The sequence below is a fragment of the Lissotriton helveticus genome, chromosome 5_1, assembly GCF_964261635.1.
Source record: "Lissotriton helveticus chromosome 5_1, aLisHel1.1, whole genome shotgun sequence".
NCBI lineage: Eukaryota > Metazoa > Chordata > Amphibia > Caudata > Salamandridae > Lissotriton > Lissotriton helveticus.
In genome coordinates this window covers 958,528,233-958,543,324 of record NC_136065.1, presented here as the reverse complement: position 1 = coordinate 958,543,324, position 15,092 = coordinate 958,528,233, and the positions used below count along the sequence as shown (strand labels likewise).

Below are 15,092 nucleotides of genomic sequence, written 5' to 3'. Positions count from 1 at the left end.
ACCGGGTCATACCACTGTCATAGAGCACGCTATCCTAACCGATCCCGGAAAAACCGTGAGACAGCTCCCCTATCGGGTCCCTGAGGCTCGCCGGGCGGTTATTAAGGAGGAAAGGGACCTAATGCTGAGAATGGGCATCATAGAGCCTTCCATTAGCAGTTGGAATTCCCCTATAGTCCTTGTACCGAAGCCAGACGGCTCCATAAGGTTTTGTATAGACTTCAGGGAGGTCAACAAAATCTCTTGTTTTGACACCTACCCTTTGCCCCGAGTGGATGAGATGGTGGAACGCATAGACAAGGCCAAGTACATAAGTACCCTTGACCTATGCAAGGGTTATTGGCAAATCCCCCTCAGAAAGGAAGATAAAAAGAAAACCGCCTTTTCAACGCCCGATGGACTGTTTCAGTTTAAGGTTCTGCCCTTCGGGCTTCACGGGGCCCCGGCCACCTTCCAGAGGGCCATGAATCAGGTCCTGCAACCACATTCCCAATACGCCAGAGCCTACCTAGATGACATCATCATCTATAGCGACGATTGGGAACAGCACATACAGCACTTACAGAAGGTCATATCCTCGCTTGGGGGCTATGGGTTCACCATAAATCCTTTCAAGACCACCCTGGCCGCCCAAACAGTGAAGTATCTAGGGTTCTTACTAGGCGAGGGGGTCATCAGGCCACAGAACAAAAAGATAACTGCCATACAGTCCATCCCCTTTCCGCAAACACGCAAAGAACTCCGGGCCTTTTTAGGCCTTCTGGGCTACTACAGGAGGTTCACCCCCAACTTCTCCCAGACCGCTGTTCCTTTAACCGATCTCCTCAAAAAGGCCACAAAAGCCGAAGAGGCCCTACGACATCCTACATCCCTGTTGTTGCTTGCCTTCAACAAGCTTAAGCAGTCCCTAGTATCCGAACCGGTCCTTGTTAGCCCCGACTACACCAGACCATTCATCCTGCAAACCGATGCCTCAGATCAGGGCTTGGGGGCAGTGCTATCCCAGAAAGATATAAAAGGGGACGAAAAACCAATCCTCTACCTTAGCAGGAAGCTCTTTCCCAGGGAGATGAACTATGCGGTGGTCGAAAAAGAGGCATTTGCTATCAAGTGGGCAGTGGAAAGCCTGCGGTATTATCTGGAGGGGCGCAAATTCATCCTGTATACAGACCATGCGCCATTCGAATGGATGGCCAGAAACAAGGGACACAATGATCGTGTCCTGCGATGGTTCCTTACCCTACAGCCCTACAGGTTCAAAACCCTGCATCGGAAGGGGGTGGATCAGGGAAACGCAGATTACCTTTCCCGGTACCCTCCCCCAACATCCCCTACTAGAAAGATTTCTAGGGGAAGGGGATGTGGAACGGAAACGTCCCCTACCTCCCTTGGGCGATGGCTCAGCACGAACTCTCTGGGCTCTGAGCCCGACCATACCGCGTCCCTGGCAACACGGTCTCCTCCCCTTTCTCTTCCCTTGCAGGAGCCAATCCCGATAGACGGAAGACCGGAAGGACCTTACGCTGACCCCGGAAGTCCCGCCTTCGATCCCGACCCGGAACCCGGAAAAGCCGACAGCAGCGAGGAGAGAGCGTTCCAGGTGGCGGACTCGTGGCAGGAGACAGCGTGCAGAGAACCGGAGGTGGAGAACGGAGATAACGGAGGCAGCGGAGAAGAGAAAACCGGAGGCGAGGACGAGGACATCTGGACCAAAGACTGGTGGAGTCCCCAGGAGGTGGCTGGAGAGCAGCCACAACTCGCGGGAGAGTTGCGGCGGGGCATGTGAGTACCCTGTCTCCTGGCTCCCAGGTGGACCTGTATATTTATGTAAATAGAGTACACCCTCACCGTGTAGCACCCCTAAGAGCACTGTATATATATATATATATAAATACCATAGATCACGGCCCGAGTCACGTAGAGTAGAGAATCCCACACCTGAACCCTCACCAAGTCCACCCTCTTCCTTCCCGCTCGTACTCCCTCCCATCTTCGACCCTACCGTCCCCTTCCTCACTCTCGCTTTGCCCTCCACACAACCCTGGTGTTGGTGACAGTACTCAGACAGTCCTGCGTTTGAGGACTAACCGCCCTGTTCTCTCTCCCTTTAACTGCGAGGACCACCGGACCGGCAGCGGAGAAGAAGGATCTCCTCCAGAGACATCCAGCCAGAACCTTCCCGGACCTTCCCTCACCCGACGACGGCATCCAGGAACACTTCCTCCATCCCTACCCTCTGCTTCTTTACCTTCCGCAACCCTGACTTTGTGTACCACAATAAAGAAAGCTAAGACATAGCTCACTACATCCGGCCTCCACGCCTGTTATTCCGGTCCGCCCAAATCCCTAGTCCACAGTGCCCTAAAACTAGGGCCCTCAAAGGGATGAACCTTAACCCTAGGTATCGGTTCGCAGAACGGGGAGGATGGGTGGGGCGGTAAGGAATCTAACACTAACTATTGTTTCTTACAGATATATCATTACCGAAGGTAAGTAACTTGTGCATCTGAAAGAAACAGGTTAGTGTTAGATTCCTTACCTTAGAATAGATACCGCAGCAATACCAATCCCGGTGGTGGGTCTGCGAACCAATGATCACACCAGAAAGTCCTGGACGACAGAACGGCCGAAAAAGCCATCTCTCTGGACTTGGCTGTCCAGGCAGTAGTGTCTAGTGTCATGTGCAGCGAGGCCCACATAGCTGCCTGACAGATGTCCTGCAAGGAGACTCCCCAACCAAGGGCAGTAGTAGCCGCCGAGGGCTGCGGAGGTGGAACGAAGGTGGGAAAGGTGATTGACTGCCCGATGTGGAAGGCTGTGACTACTTTGGGCAGGAAAGAGGGACGCGTTCTCAAGACGACTTTGTCCGGATGGACAGAGAGGAAAAGAGGTTGAGAAGATAGAGCCTGGAACTCACTCACTCTCCTGGCAGAGGTGATGGCAACCAGGAATGCAGTCTTAAGAGTTAGAAGACGTAGCGGAGCAATTGTGAAGTGGCTCGAAAGGAGCGCACATCAAATAAGTCAGAACAAGGTTCAAGTCCCACTGAGGCATCACAAAAGGAACAGGAGGAAACAGGTCAGTGACGCCCTTCAAGAATTTATTTACAACAGGGGACTTGAAAAGAGAAGGCTGATCAGGAAGCCTTGAGAAGGCTGAGATGGCAGAGAGGTAGCCTTTGATAGTGCCCAGAGCAGAGCCCTGCTGGGCAAGAGAAAGGAGAAAGAGGAGAACCTCTGAAAGGGTGTCAGAAAAGGGATCCACAGCCTTTACTGTGCACCATGCCACAAATTTGTTCCACCTGCAGGCGGATACCGATTTTGTGGAGGGACGCCTGGCTGCCAGAATCACATCACAGACTTCAGGAGGCAAGTCAAATGGCTTCAACTGTCGCCGCTCAATCTCCACGCATGTAGGTGGAGACTGGACAGTTTTGGGTGGAGGACCGTCCCCTGCTGCCGTGACAGAAGGTCCTCCTGAAGAGGCAGACGAACCGGGGGATCGACTGACATGCTGAGTAGCTCGGAATACCGGAATCTTCGTGCCCAGTCCCGAGCCACAATGATGACTTGGGCCCGGTCGCGCCTGATCTTCTTCAGCACTCTGGGCAGAAGTGGTATAGGCGGAAAGGCGTACAACAGACCGCAGCTCCACTCACGACGAAAAGCGTCTCCGAGCGAGTGCTGCCTTGGAAATTCCAACGTGCAGAACTGATGACATTGCCCGTTCTCTTCGGTGGCGAATAGATCTAACCAAGGCTCTCCCCACTGCTGAAAGAGACCTTGCACCACGTCCGAGTTCAGACGGCAATCGTGATCCATCATGCACCGGCGGCTGAGTTCGTCCGCCCTGGCGTTCAGGGAACCTGCCAGGTGTTGAACCACCAGTGATGCCCTGGTGTTCCAGCCACTGCCAGAGGCGCAGAGCCTCCTGGCAAAGGGTACACGACCCCACCCCGCCCTGTTTGTTGCAGTACCACATGGTGGAGGTGTTGTCTGTGAACACCTGCACCACACTTACCCGGACAGAGGGAAGGAATGCCTTCAGTGCAAGTCGGATATCCCACAGCTCCAGAAGGTTGATATGGAGCCGGGACTCCCCCGGAGACTAGATGCCTCTGATCTCTGCCTCTCTCATGTGGCCCCCCCAGCCCAGGAGGGACGCATCCGTCACCACTACGTGCTCCGGTTGGGGTAGGGAGAGGGATCTGCCGGTGACCCAATCGCGGTCCATGAGCCACCACTGCAACTGTCTCGCAGTGCCCTCCGAGATCAGGACATTGTCGGTACAGGTTGCCCTGATGCTGGGCCCACTGAAACTTCAGGTCCCACTGCAGAGCCCGCATCCGCCATATGGCGTAATGCACCAGAAGGATGCAGGAGGCCATCAGCCGCAGCGTCAACCTGACCGAGACTCGGGATAAAGGCTGAAAGATCAGAATCAGAGCCTGAATATCCCGAACCCGCTGTTCGGGAGGATAGACCCGAAACTGCGCCAAATCCAGAACCGCTCTGATGAAGAGGAGCTTCTGAGAGGGACACAGGTGTGACTTCAGCACATTGATGGTGAACCCCAGCAGGTGCAGGAGGTCGGCCATAGTCTGGAGGTGGCTGACGAATGTCTGGGGCGAGCCCGCCTTCAACTATCGTCGAGGTAGGGGAAGACTGAAACCCCTAGCCTGCGCCGATAAGCTGAGACCACTGCCATCACTTTTGTGAACACCCGTGGGGCACTGGTAAGGCCGAAGGGGAGCACGGTAAACTGAAAGTGCTCGTGGCCTACCGTGAACCGCAAGTAGCGCCAGTGGGCCGGCAGGATCGGGATGTGGAAATAAGGGTCCTGCAAGTCCCACGCTACCATCCAGTCTCCCGGGACCAGGGCAGCTAAGACCCGAGCCAGTGTCAGCATCTTGAACCTCTCTTTCCGGAGGAAGCCATTGACGTTCTGCAGGTCAAAGTTAGGGCGCTTGCTGGTGCGGAAAAAATAGGAACTGACATCAGCGCGGAAGGGCGGTGTCTATGTACTCCGGCGACGTCATCCCAGCGCCCATGACGACGGACGCGGAGCCGCAGACGACGCCTACCGACGCGCAAGGGTACTGCTACGAAATGTTTCCGGATCCAGTCTGACACCTGGGGGTATTCTAAGGTAAGGAATCTAATACTAACCTGTTTCTTTCAGATGTGGTCCGCAGCTAACGCCGGTGGGCCGGCAGGACGGAGATGTGAAAATATTTGTCCTGCAAGTCCAACGCTACCATCCAGTCTTCTGGGTCTAGGGCAGCTAAGACCTGAGCCAAGGTCAGCATCTTGAACTTCTCCTTCCGGAGGAAGCCGTTGACGTTCCGCAGGTCCAAGATAGGGCGTAGGCCCCCTTTGCCCTTCTTGGGAACCAGAAAGTAGTGGGAGTAACAACCACACCCTACTTCTGGCCCAGGAACGCGCTCGATGGCCACCTTGGCCAAGATGGCCGTGACTTCCTCTTGCAGAAGTCGCAAGGGATCCCCCGACACACGGTGGTATTGCGGTGGCATGGCTGGAGGGGTCGCCTCGAAGGGGAGGGAGTAGCCCCTTCCGACGATTTGCAGCACCCATCTGTCCGATGTGATGGAGCGCCAGTGGAGGAGGTGATGGGCCTGAAAGCTCGGACTAGGAAGGCTTTGAGGCGGATGATGCGGGGGTGGATGTGGACTGGCCTCGCCGCTGTCCCCTGGCACTGCCACGGCAGTTACCACGTCCGCCGCCACGCTGGATGTTAGTCTGCGGCCTGTGGCTGGCAGGACGTGAGGGGGCTCCCCTTCCTTGGCCACGAAAGGAGCAAAAGGCAGAAGTTTGCTGGCGCTGGCCCGACAGGCCCAAGGACTTGGCCGTAGCCCTGGAGTCCTTGAAACGCTGAAGCGCACTGTCTGCCTTGTCGCCAAAGAGGCGATGGCCATCAAATGGCATGTCCATGAGGGAAATCTGGCATCAGCTGAAAAGTAAGTGGACCTCAGCCAGGCGTGGTGGCGAACCGCCACCGTTGTGGAAATCGCCCTGCCCAGCGAGTCCGTGGTATCCAGCCCACGTCGGATAGAGTACCGTGCTGCATCCCGCCCTTCCGCAAGGGCTTGAGCGAGTTTGACCCGGGCCTCCTCCGGGCAAGCTGGCAGCATGTCCGCGACCGTGTCCCACAGAGAGTGGGTATAACGGCCCAAAAGGCAAGTGGTGTTGACCGACCGCAACCCCAGACTAAGTAAGGAGAACAGCTTCTTACCGAACTGCTCATATCTTTTGGATTCCCGATCAGGTGGAGCAGTCGGGAATGCAGACTGGGAGTTAGAGGCCTGGATAACCAGGCTCTCGGGTGGGGTGTGTGGACGGGAAGCTAGGGTCTCCCGGGGCTGGGCGGTGGCGCCTGGCCACGTTCCGATCTACAGGGGGACCTGTAGCGGGCCTGGACTAAGTGCCCAACAGAACGTCAGTAAGGGCCTCATTAAACGGCAGTAGAGGCTCCGAAGAGCTTGCCTGCGGTTTAGGGACCTCGGTGAGGAGGTTAGTCCTCACGGCCGCGACGGGGAGCTCAAGAGCCAAGGCCTTGGCCGCCCTCGTCAGCACCACGCTGTAAGCAGCCCCCTCCTCTGTAGCCACGGTAGGAGGGGAGACAAAGCCAGTTTTGGGCGAAGTGTCCAAACCACTGGCCTCCCTTAGATCCACTGCCCAGTCCTGATACGACTGGCACTCTTGTGCCAGAGGGTCCTCAGACCCCTCCCAATCCTCCTCGTCTCCCATCTCCTAATAGTCAGGTGCAAAGGATGGGGTCGGATCATAGAAGAATTGCTCTTCTCTCGGCGTCGAATGCGGCATAGAGCGATGCTGGTTCAACGCCGGATCCGGACCGAGGGAGGGACCGGGGACAACGTCGTCCGGGGACGGCGTCAGGGGCGACAACCTGGGGGTCGGCGCCGGCGGAGGGGTCAAAAGGTCGACCAGCGGCAACCCGGATCCGGACCCGGACCCGGTGGGGCCCTGCAGCGTCGGGACCGAAGTCGTCGACGGCGCCGGGGCCGAAGCACCCGACGGTGCCGGGGCTGACGCACCGCCCCGCTTGGGCTCCCAGTCGGGGCCGCGGGGCCTGAAGGCACCACAGCAGGACCCGATGGAGGAGAGAGCGACCTCATGGCCATGAGGAAGGCATCGAGAGTCTACCGATTCAAAAAAGGACCCAAAAAGGATCGAAAAAGTTAGTCAAAAAGTGACTAAGTACTGCTTTTCCCGGATCTGTGCTTGCTGGCGCAGAGAAAAGAAGAACTGACGTCAGCGCGCGAGGGCGGTGTCTAAGTACTCCGGCGACATCATCCTGGCGCCAACAACGCCGACAACGGACGCAGAGCCGCAGACGACGCCTACCGACGCGCAGGGGTACTGCTACGCAAAACTTTCCGGATCCAGTCTGACGCCTGGGGATATTCTAAGGTAAGGAATCTAACACTAACCTGTTTCTTTCAGATACCCCTCAATAAAAGTAGAAATGACGGCAGCCATAAATAACGGCCGTTCGTTCTCAAAAAGGCAATGGGGCATGTATAACCCCTAGTCACAGTCAACTGGACGACCCACACTTCTGTTATGTTATGTTATATTTTGATTAAGTGCAAACAGCTGCCCCAGCAACGAGGCGTCCCGGCGCTGAGAACCATAGAACTACTGAAGATGCAGGGGGAAGGGCGAAAAAAGAAAGGGCCTAGGAAGAAGGGAACAGAAGGGTTTTGATAGCTTTCCGGAACACAGACAGATTATCCAGGGAATGGATGTTTAATGGCAAGGAGTTCCAGAGTTTAGCTCCCAGAACTCTAAAGGAACGGCCACCAATACGGCAGAGCCTAGTCCGGGGGATTGTCACAAGGTGCTGACCTAGGGAGCGCAAACTGCGTTGAGGGGTGTAAGGTGCTAAGAGCGAACATAGACGTTCTGGGCATTCAGATTTAAGAATCTTGAAGGTAATGGTGAGGGTCTTAAATTGAATACGGGATTCGATAGGTAGCCAATGCAGTCTTTGGATAGTAGCTCTGACAGAACACCTACGGGGGAGGCCCACCATGGCTCTCGCCGCTGAGTTCTGTACGCGTTGCAGTCGCGCTATCTCTGTTTTATTGGCGCCTAGAAGTAGGACACTAGCATAGTCAAACCGAGAGAGGATGATGGATTGAACAATGAGCTGACGAGTTTTGGAGTCGAAGAAGCCGAGTATCGGGCTGAGGCTCCTCAGCAGGCCCACGCAAGTGGCTGCCACCTTTTTAGTGTGGGACTGAAAACTAAGTGAGGAGTCCAGCCAGATGCCCAGGTTCTTCACCAAAGATTTCGGTGGTGGAATGGGGCCCAACAGAGGGGGCCACCAGTGATCACTCCAATGGCTTGAGTTTTTTCCAAGGAGCAACACCTCGGTTTTTCCAGTGTTAAGCTGCAGGCAGTTGTGCGTCATCCACTGGGCAACTGCAGCCAGGCCATCCCTAAATCGTGTGGCCGAGATGGAAGGGCCTTCAGTGAGAGTGATGACCAGCTGTGTGTCGTCAGCATACGACACCAGCGTTAGGTCCCACTTTTTGGCCACTGCCGCAAGTGGTTGCACATAAAGATTAAAGAGGGATGGACTGAGTGCAGAGCACTGAGGGACTCCCTGGCTGATGGAGTGGGACCGGGAGATAATAGGGGGGGCTGAGACTCGGAAGGATCTGTCCTTCAAGAATGAGCGGAACCAATCTAGGGCAAGGCCGGAGATCCCTATTGTCTCGAGGCGCTTTAGCAAGATGTTATGGGAGACCATATCAAAGGCTGCGCTGAGATCTAACAGAATCAGCGCAGCACTTTGACCGGCGTCGAGTATATTCCGGAGATTTTCAGTAGTGGACAGAAGGGCAGACTCGGTGCTGTGTCCTGGCCTGAACCCGTTTTGAGATGGGTCCAGGATGTTGTTTTGAGTCATATGATGCGACAGCACGTTATTTACATGGGCTTCTGCCAGTTTAGACACCCATGGAAGCAGTGAGATTGGTCTAAAATGTTCTAGCTTTGTGGGGTCTAGAGTGGGCTTTTTGATGACGGGGGAAACCAAAGCTTGTTTCCACTCAATAGGGGCCTCAGCCGAGGAGAAGGAGAGATTGAGCATCGTGGTCAGGGAAGGGATGAAGAAATCTAAGGATTCGAGGAATTGGGCCGGCCTCATGGGATCTGCCGGAGAGCCGGAATGAACCTTCCTGCAGAGTTTAGCTAGGTCCTCATGAGACATTTCAGGTATACGTGTCAACATGGTGCCATTAGTGATTGAATTAGAGGGGTTAGGTAGGTCGGAAAGGTACTGCGGGAAAGCACTATAGATTTTTCTTACTTTTTCTATAAAGAAAACAGCGAGGTCCTCACACTGCTGTGTAGAGGTGATGCAGGGAGCTGAGTTTCTACTGTTCTGAAGTTCTTGCACCAGTTTAAAGATGGTTTTAGTAGGATTTGTGCTGGAATTAATTTCTTTTGCGTAGAAGGACGCGCGCGCGGCGCAAATGGCTTTGTGGTAGCGTTTTAATTTGGACAGGTATAAAACTTTATCCCTGTCTTTGAACTCCCTTCTCCAGCTACGCTCAGCTTTTTTGCATTCTTTGCGCATGGCTTTCAGAGTTTCATTATACCATGAGTTGGAGGTGGAACTGCGTCCCTTAGTCCATTTAGCTGGTATAAGAGTATCAAGTCCTCTTGTAATCCAGTCATGGAAAGTCGCATATAACATATTAATATCCTTATTTACTTTATGGTGGAATTCTCCTAGGGTGGAGTGGAGATCACTCGTTACAAGCTTGTGCCATGGTCTTTTAAAGCGTCGAATTGACACTTCTTTATTGGGCGATTCTCTTACCATCATCGTGATTTTAATAAGAAAGTGGTCTGTCCAGCCCATGGGTTTGGGTGGGTCAGCCCTGGCCTCCGGGATGTTTGTGAAGACGGGGTCTAATAGGTGTCCGGCGGAGTGTGTGGTGGTGTGAATTAGAGGGGATAGTTGTAAGGCTGTGAAGTCCGCCAGGAGATTTTTGATGGTAGGATCTAGAGTGGAATCGAAGTGGAGATTGAAATGCAGTAAATGTAAAAATATTTCATATGGCCGTCCGTCCTTATCGTCAGAATGCCCGCCGTCACCTAAGGGAACTCGAAAACAAACTATAAGTACAAAGTGCAGGTTTACTCACCACTTGCACCACATAAATAGAAGGCATTGTCGTTTACAATGCCAATAGCTCAAACTCTCGCGAATGCGAGACCTATTGCAGTGCAAATGCTTATTAGTTTTTGCACCAGTGAAAAGGTGGCTGATATGGCTGGCATTGCATTCCATGGCAGCTCTAAATTTCCCAAGATTGTGAGCCGTGATCAAGTTTTGACAGTAGAATTAAGTCATACATTCAACTGTGTGTTGTACCGCCTGTTGCTCATTTCTCTTTTAAAAATGCACAAATTAGTGATTCAAAAATATGAAATATTTTTACATTTACTGCATTTCAATTTTTTTCCTCACTGGTTTGAATAAAAACATAACGCCCCATTGTACTCTTTAGTACACTGCTGCAGATTTGTAGGTCAAGGAAGCTTTTAAATGAGCCAGGTCTCGGACCATGACATCACTCATTTTCAAACACTCAACCATAAAAAAAAATATTCTAAATGTAAGGAGAAGCAATGAAATGTATAGGCTTTCACCTTCATCTACTGCTGTTCTCACATCATGTGCAGGACTACAAACGTTGCAGTGCAGCAGCAGAATGCCTTAAAATAAGGATGATCTTTCAAGCAGTGGTTGGACAATCCACAAGGGGCGATGCCTTGTAATCTCATTACTCTCTTTCAATGTACTTCATCATCCCAGGACTTACTGATAACATGTGTGTGCATCTCCCTAAAATTCACACTCTCAATTAATCAAACACCAGATTCAAAATCCTGAGTTCCTAGGCTGGGAAGTTTCACCAATAGCTCTACTCCTTAGAAGTCGCCACACCACTCCTCCTGTGTACTACCCAGCAACAGAATGTTTAGATCAAGTGTGACACAAGAACTAGAAGAAGAAAGAATGAATGGGGATAATGACATTACCAATAAGTAATTAAGACACTATCTCCTCATCAACTTCTTCATACCATTTCATATTGACATGCAAATGTACCCATTGCAAAATAGGCTTTGACTAACCCATGTTACAAATGAGAGGGCCAGTACACACAGAACAACAATGAAGAAATTGTTCAACTGAACCATCTCAGCAGGCAGAACAGGCATACAACAGCACATAAGACCCAAAGTACGCCCATCTACCCTCATTGAACTGCAGCCATTGGAGAGAAAGATGGGAAGACCATGAAACAGCCGAACATGGATCCAAAAGAGAGATGTTCATTGACTCAGACCCAAAATTTCCCTTACAACAGACACAGCAAAAGTGCTTTACTGCTAACAGGCTGCCCACTGGGCCTGTAGTGTCACACATTAGATGTCCAATAGTAGCTCCTCACCAAGCAGGAAGAAACTGACAAAAATCCTTACTTTTCCCCAAGTAGCCCCTGTGAAACACTATTGCAGGAAAAGGGTATCCTCATGGAAGAAGTGGTTGGAAGAGGATCCTCACCTATGCAGATATACAGAGTGCTCCTACACCTGGAAGGCAAGGAACACAGCTTGGCAACCAAGGACTGCCTGAAGTATATGCAGCCTCTATACAAATATGGTGGACAAAAAAGCCCCAATGTGCCCTTCCACCCACCGAACCAGGGTCAATATCAATAGACATCTGACCTGAGGGGTCTAAGAGCACCTGGTATTCCTGAGGACAATGAACACACAGGAAGCAGGCCTGCAATACAAACCAGGCCTTGAGCACTGTGCAGACCAGCCATGCTGAGGTGATTTAAAGGTCCATACCAGAAACAAGGACATACAGGAGGCAAAAGAGCCACTCAAGTGGGCACCAGCATACACAAGACTTGGCGATGACGACATACATTCAGCGAACAGCAGCCCATGTTGAATGTATTAGGTGAGGCACATGCAGCACCCATCGGAAGGCACAGACAATAACAAGATAGAGGATCGCATGCATGACCAAAACATGCCAACCGTGTCAGACGAACCATTCAACCACAGGATGCAGAGGAGGAGAAACCGTGAAAGTTCCGATGAAGTGCCAAAAAGGCCAAACAACAACAGCATTACAGGACTTCCCCACCCACCATGAGAGGTGGCAAAAATGGGAGGAAGGTTTACTCCTTCATTTACAAGCTCTGAAGGGCCACAGAGTAGGTAACACTGCATGAGCGACCAGACACTCTTCGGAATGGCAGGTTCACAGCAAATGGAGAGTCTGTGCACCAGTCTGAAGTACTCAGAACACGTTTTTCAGCCTACAAGGGAATCACTCAAACTCTTCACACTCAGCCTCCACCTAAAGCCATTAGTAGGAAAGCAGGGGCAGCTGGACCATAAGGAAAATCTGAAGATCACCAGCTAGAGAGAAGAGCCTGAAATGCACTGGAACTGGTCTTCTCTTGGCACCTGATCTTACACGGTTAATCTCCTAGTCCTACATATCACCTGGAAGGCGAAAAGAATAGCTAAAGAGTGATCAAACATGTTGTTCTTCTGTGCTGTAGATATTTCGTCCCATGTATATTACAAACAATTCAGGTCCCACCTAGTAACCTCCGCAAAGAACCTAATCATAGCATGAATGGCCACAAGGGGACAACTAGGTCGTCCCACGAGATGTCCCCACCTGTGCTCTATGACATTTTACAGAGTTCTTCCAGGTAAGTACCAAGTACATGAAGCGGACAATGAAAAGAAAAAAAAGGACTCTATCTTTGTAATGTATACCGCTCATGTAAAGAGGGAGATTAGGGACCAGACAGGGTCTGACTATGACAGAAAATTGGCTCAGACACCAAACTAAAAGTGGTATTCATAAGCTAATCATATAGCTTAAAAAGTATCCCCCATTTACATATCAGCACAATTTTGAACTTGTAAATACACTCTGTATAGTTGTTTTGCAGAGTATGCAAGACTGCATGCAACTGTGCTTGCTGCAGGCAATGTTTGTGGTAATAACGTGGAAATCAACAATAGAAACTGGCCTTCCAGACAATAAAACAGGCCAACAAACAGACAAAAGCATCGGTCCACACACTGACCTGTCAGACGAGCCCATCAGGCACTGCCTGATTGCCCCGTAGGCCACTCTGACACTTGGGCCAGATAGGGTAATGTGCTTTAACTCTTCAAGCCCTGTACCAGTGGCTTCACAGCCAGGAGCCCTAGAGGTAACAATGCAATAAGAGACAACCAGGCAGTCCCTCGAGCCCTAAAAGACAAGACCCCTTTCAATGCAGGGAAGGAAAGGGCCACCACACAACATCGCCAGTGAAGCGGCAGCACAGCCCAACCAATGTATCCTGTGATGGTGCTGAAGCTCTCTTCAAAAGGTGGAACCAGAGTTGAATGACAATACCTGATTGGTGATCTCCGGCATCAAGCAAACTCCAGTTAGACTCTGAGAGGGAGCCAAAACCCAGTAACACCTCTCTGCTCTGAGTGAGCAGTGCATTGATTAAGGGTCATTGGAATATTCTTGTCCCCCACCAAGGCACAAACTGAAAAGATGTCAACATTAGATCCCCTAATGTGTTCACATTCCTCAACTGGTGTCTTGATGCTGTGCTCCATAAAAGCACAGATCGATCATATAGATCTTTGAAAGACACCCTCACACATAGTCCATTGCCATAATGTGTGTTGTTGAAACTTAGATTGATGCACTGTACATCAAGTTAACTATGTAGAACCAGAGGACACTTCAGAAAGCCAGGGTTGCAATGCAAAACATACGAAGATAGATTTGTTTTGAACGTGCTACTTTCATTAAGGGATGAGGTAACTGGATTCACTTTAAATAAAGCATTACCTTTAGTTCATTGCCTTTTTTGACGTACAAATTCTGCTGATTATTACCCTGCCCAGCTCCAAATGTCCATTCGTTGACAACTGGCTCCTCTCCTGTCCCTGGGCTGATTTCTGCAGCTAATTTAGCCTCACTCTGAAAGACAAATTAGTCACAAGGCATTTAAATGTAAAAGTAAGCTAATTCAGTAAAATATTGAGTTGAGCAGCATGTTTGTATACTACAAAAGTAATCATGTCGCTTGTGTCTATCCTCCTTTGTGAGTACGATCCTAGATGCCGATACTAACTCATCTATATACCCTTTGTTCAGGATAAGCTCTTATGGTTGAATAATTAAATAATGGAGGGTGTCGCATTTACAGGTAGTAAAAAGACGAAACACAAGTGGCCCTTGTCCTATTTAGTATGGATATAGGGAGTCCATGTTATTTGTATCACGCACATCCTATAGGGTATCCTATGCAATATATTTAGGATGTCTGTGACAACTGACATTTTTGGTGGATAATTGGCACCTGCCCAACTCTAAATGAGGGCTTACATATTTTATGCATTTGACTTAAGGCATAAAGGGTTAAAATAGATATCGTTATTTATTGTATGTTTATGTGGCTCAAAAAGCTGAGTAGAGTACTGACTGTCGTTTTGTTCCTGTCTGAGTGATTCTTCTCATTGGTGGACAAAGAGAATATTGACGTGAGACAGTGACTTATCAGTAATCGCCTATTTAGGACAGTTTTCATTTTGAAAGGAAATGTGAATAGCAAAATAATTATTTAAAAAAAATTGAACTTAAGGTAATAAACTTTAAAGAGATGATCGAGCTTGACAAATAGACACCATGAGAGAAACTGGATTTAATGACAAATAATGATTAAAAAGTTAGGCTTTGATGACTTGTGTATACTTTGCAATACAGGTCTGTGGACTTGAGAATTAAGTATGTTGCCTGCATCCCTAATCGCCCTTCGATCCTAATTTTCATCAGATTTTCTTAATGCATCCGACTGCTCTACGATTATTATTAATTACAATATCACACTTTAAACATATAAAGAGACGTATGATCAGTTTCATCCTTTGTGACAGAAGGTATAGGACCTGGATCCCTTGGTTCTATTTGTAGAG

General features: G+C 50.5%; 1 protein-coding gene across 1 annotated transcript in view; it reads right to left on the bottom strand.

Moving 5' to 3' along the window:
- CFAP46 (cilia and flagella associated protein 46) overlaps positions 1-15,092 on the bottom strand; it is a 1,487,057-nt gene that overhangs the window by 570,622 nt on the left and 901,343 nt on the right. Inside the window, exon 44 of the mRNA XM_078643461.1 lies at positions 13,966-14,097. Within this exon, the coding sequence (XP_078499587.1) occupies positions 13,966-14,097 (132 nt within the window). The remainder of the gene's footprint in view (positions 1-13,965; positions 14,098-15,092) is intronic.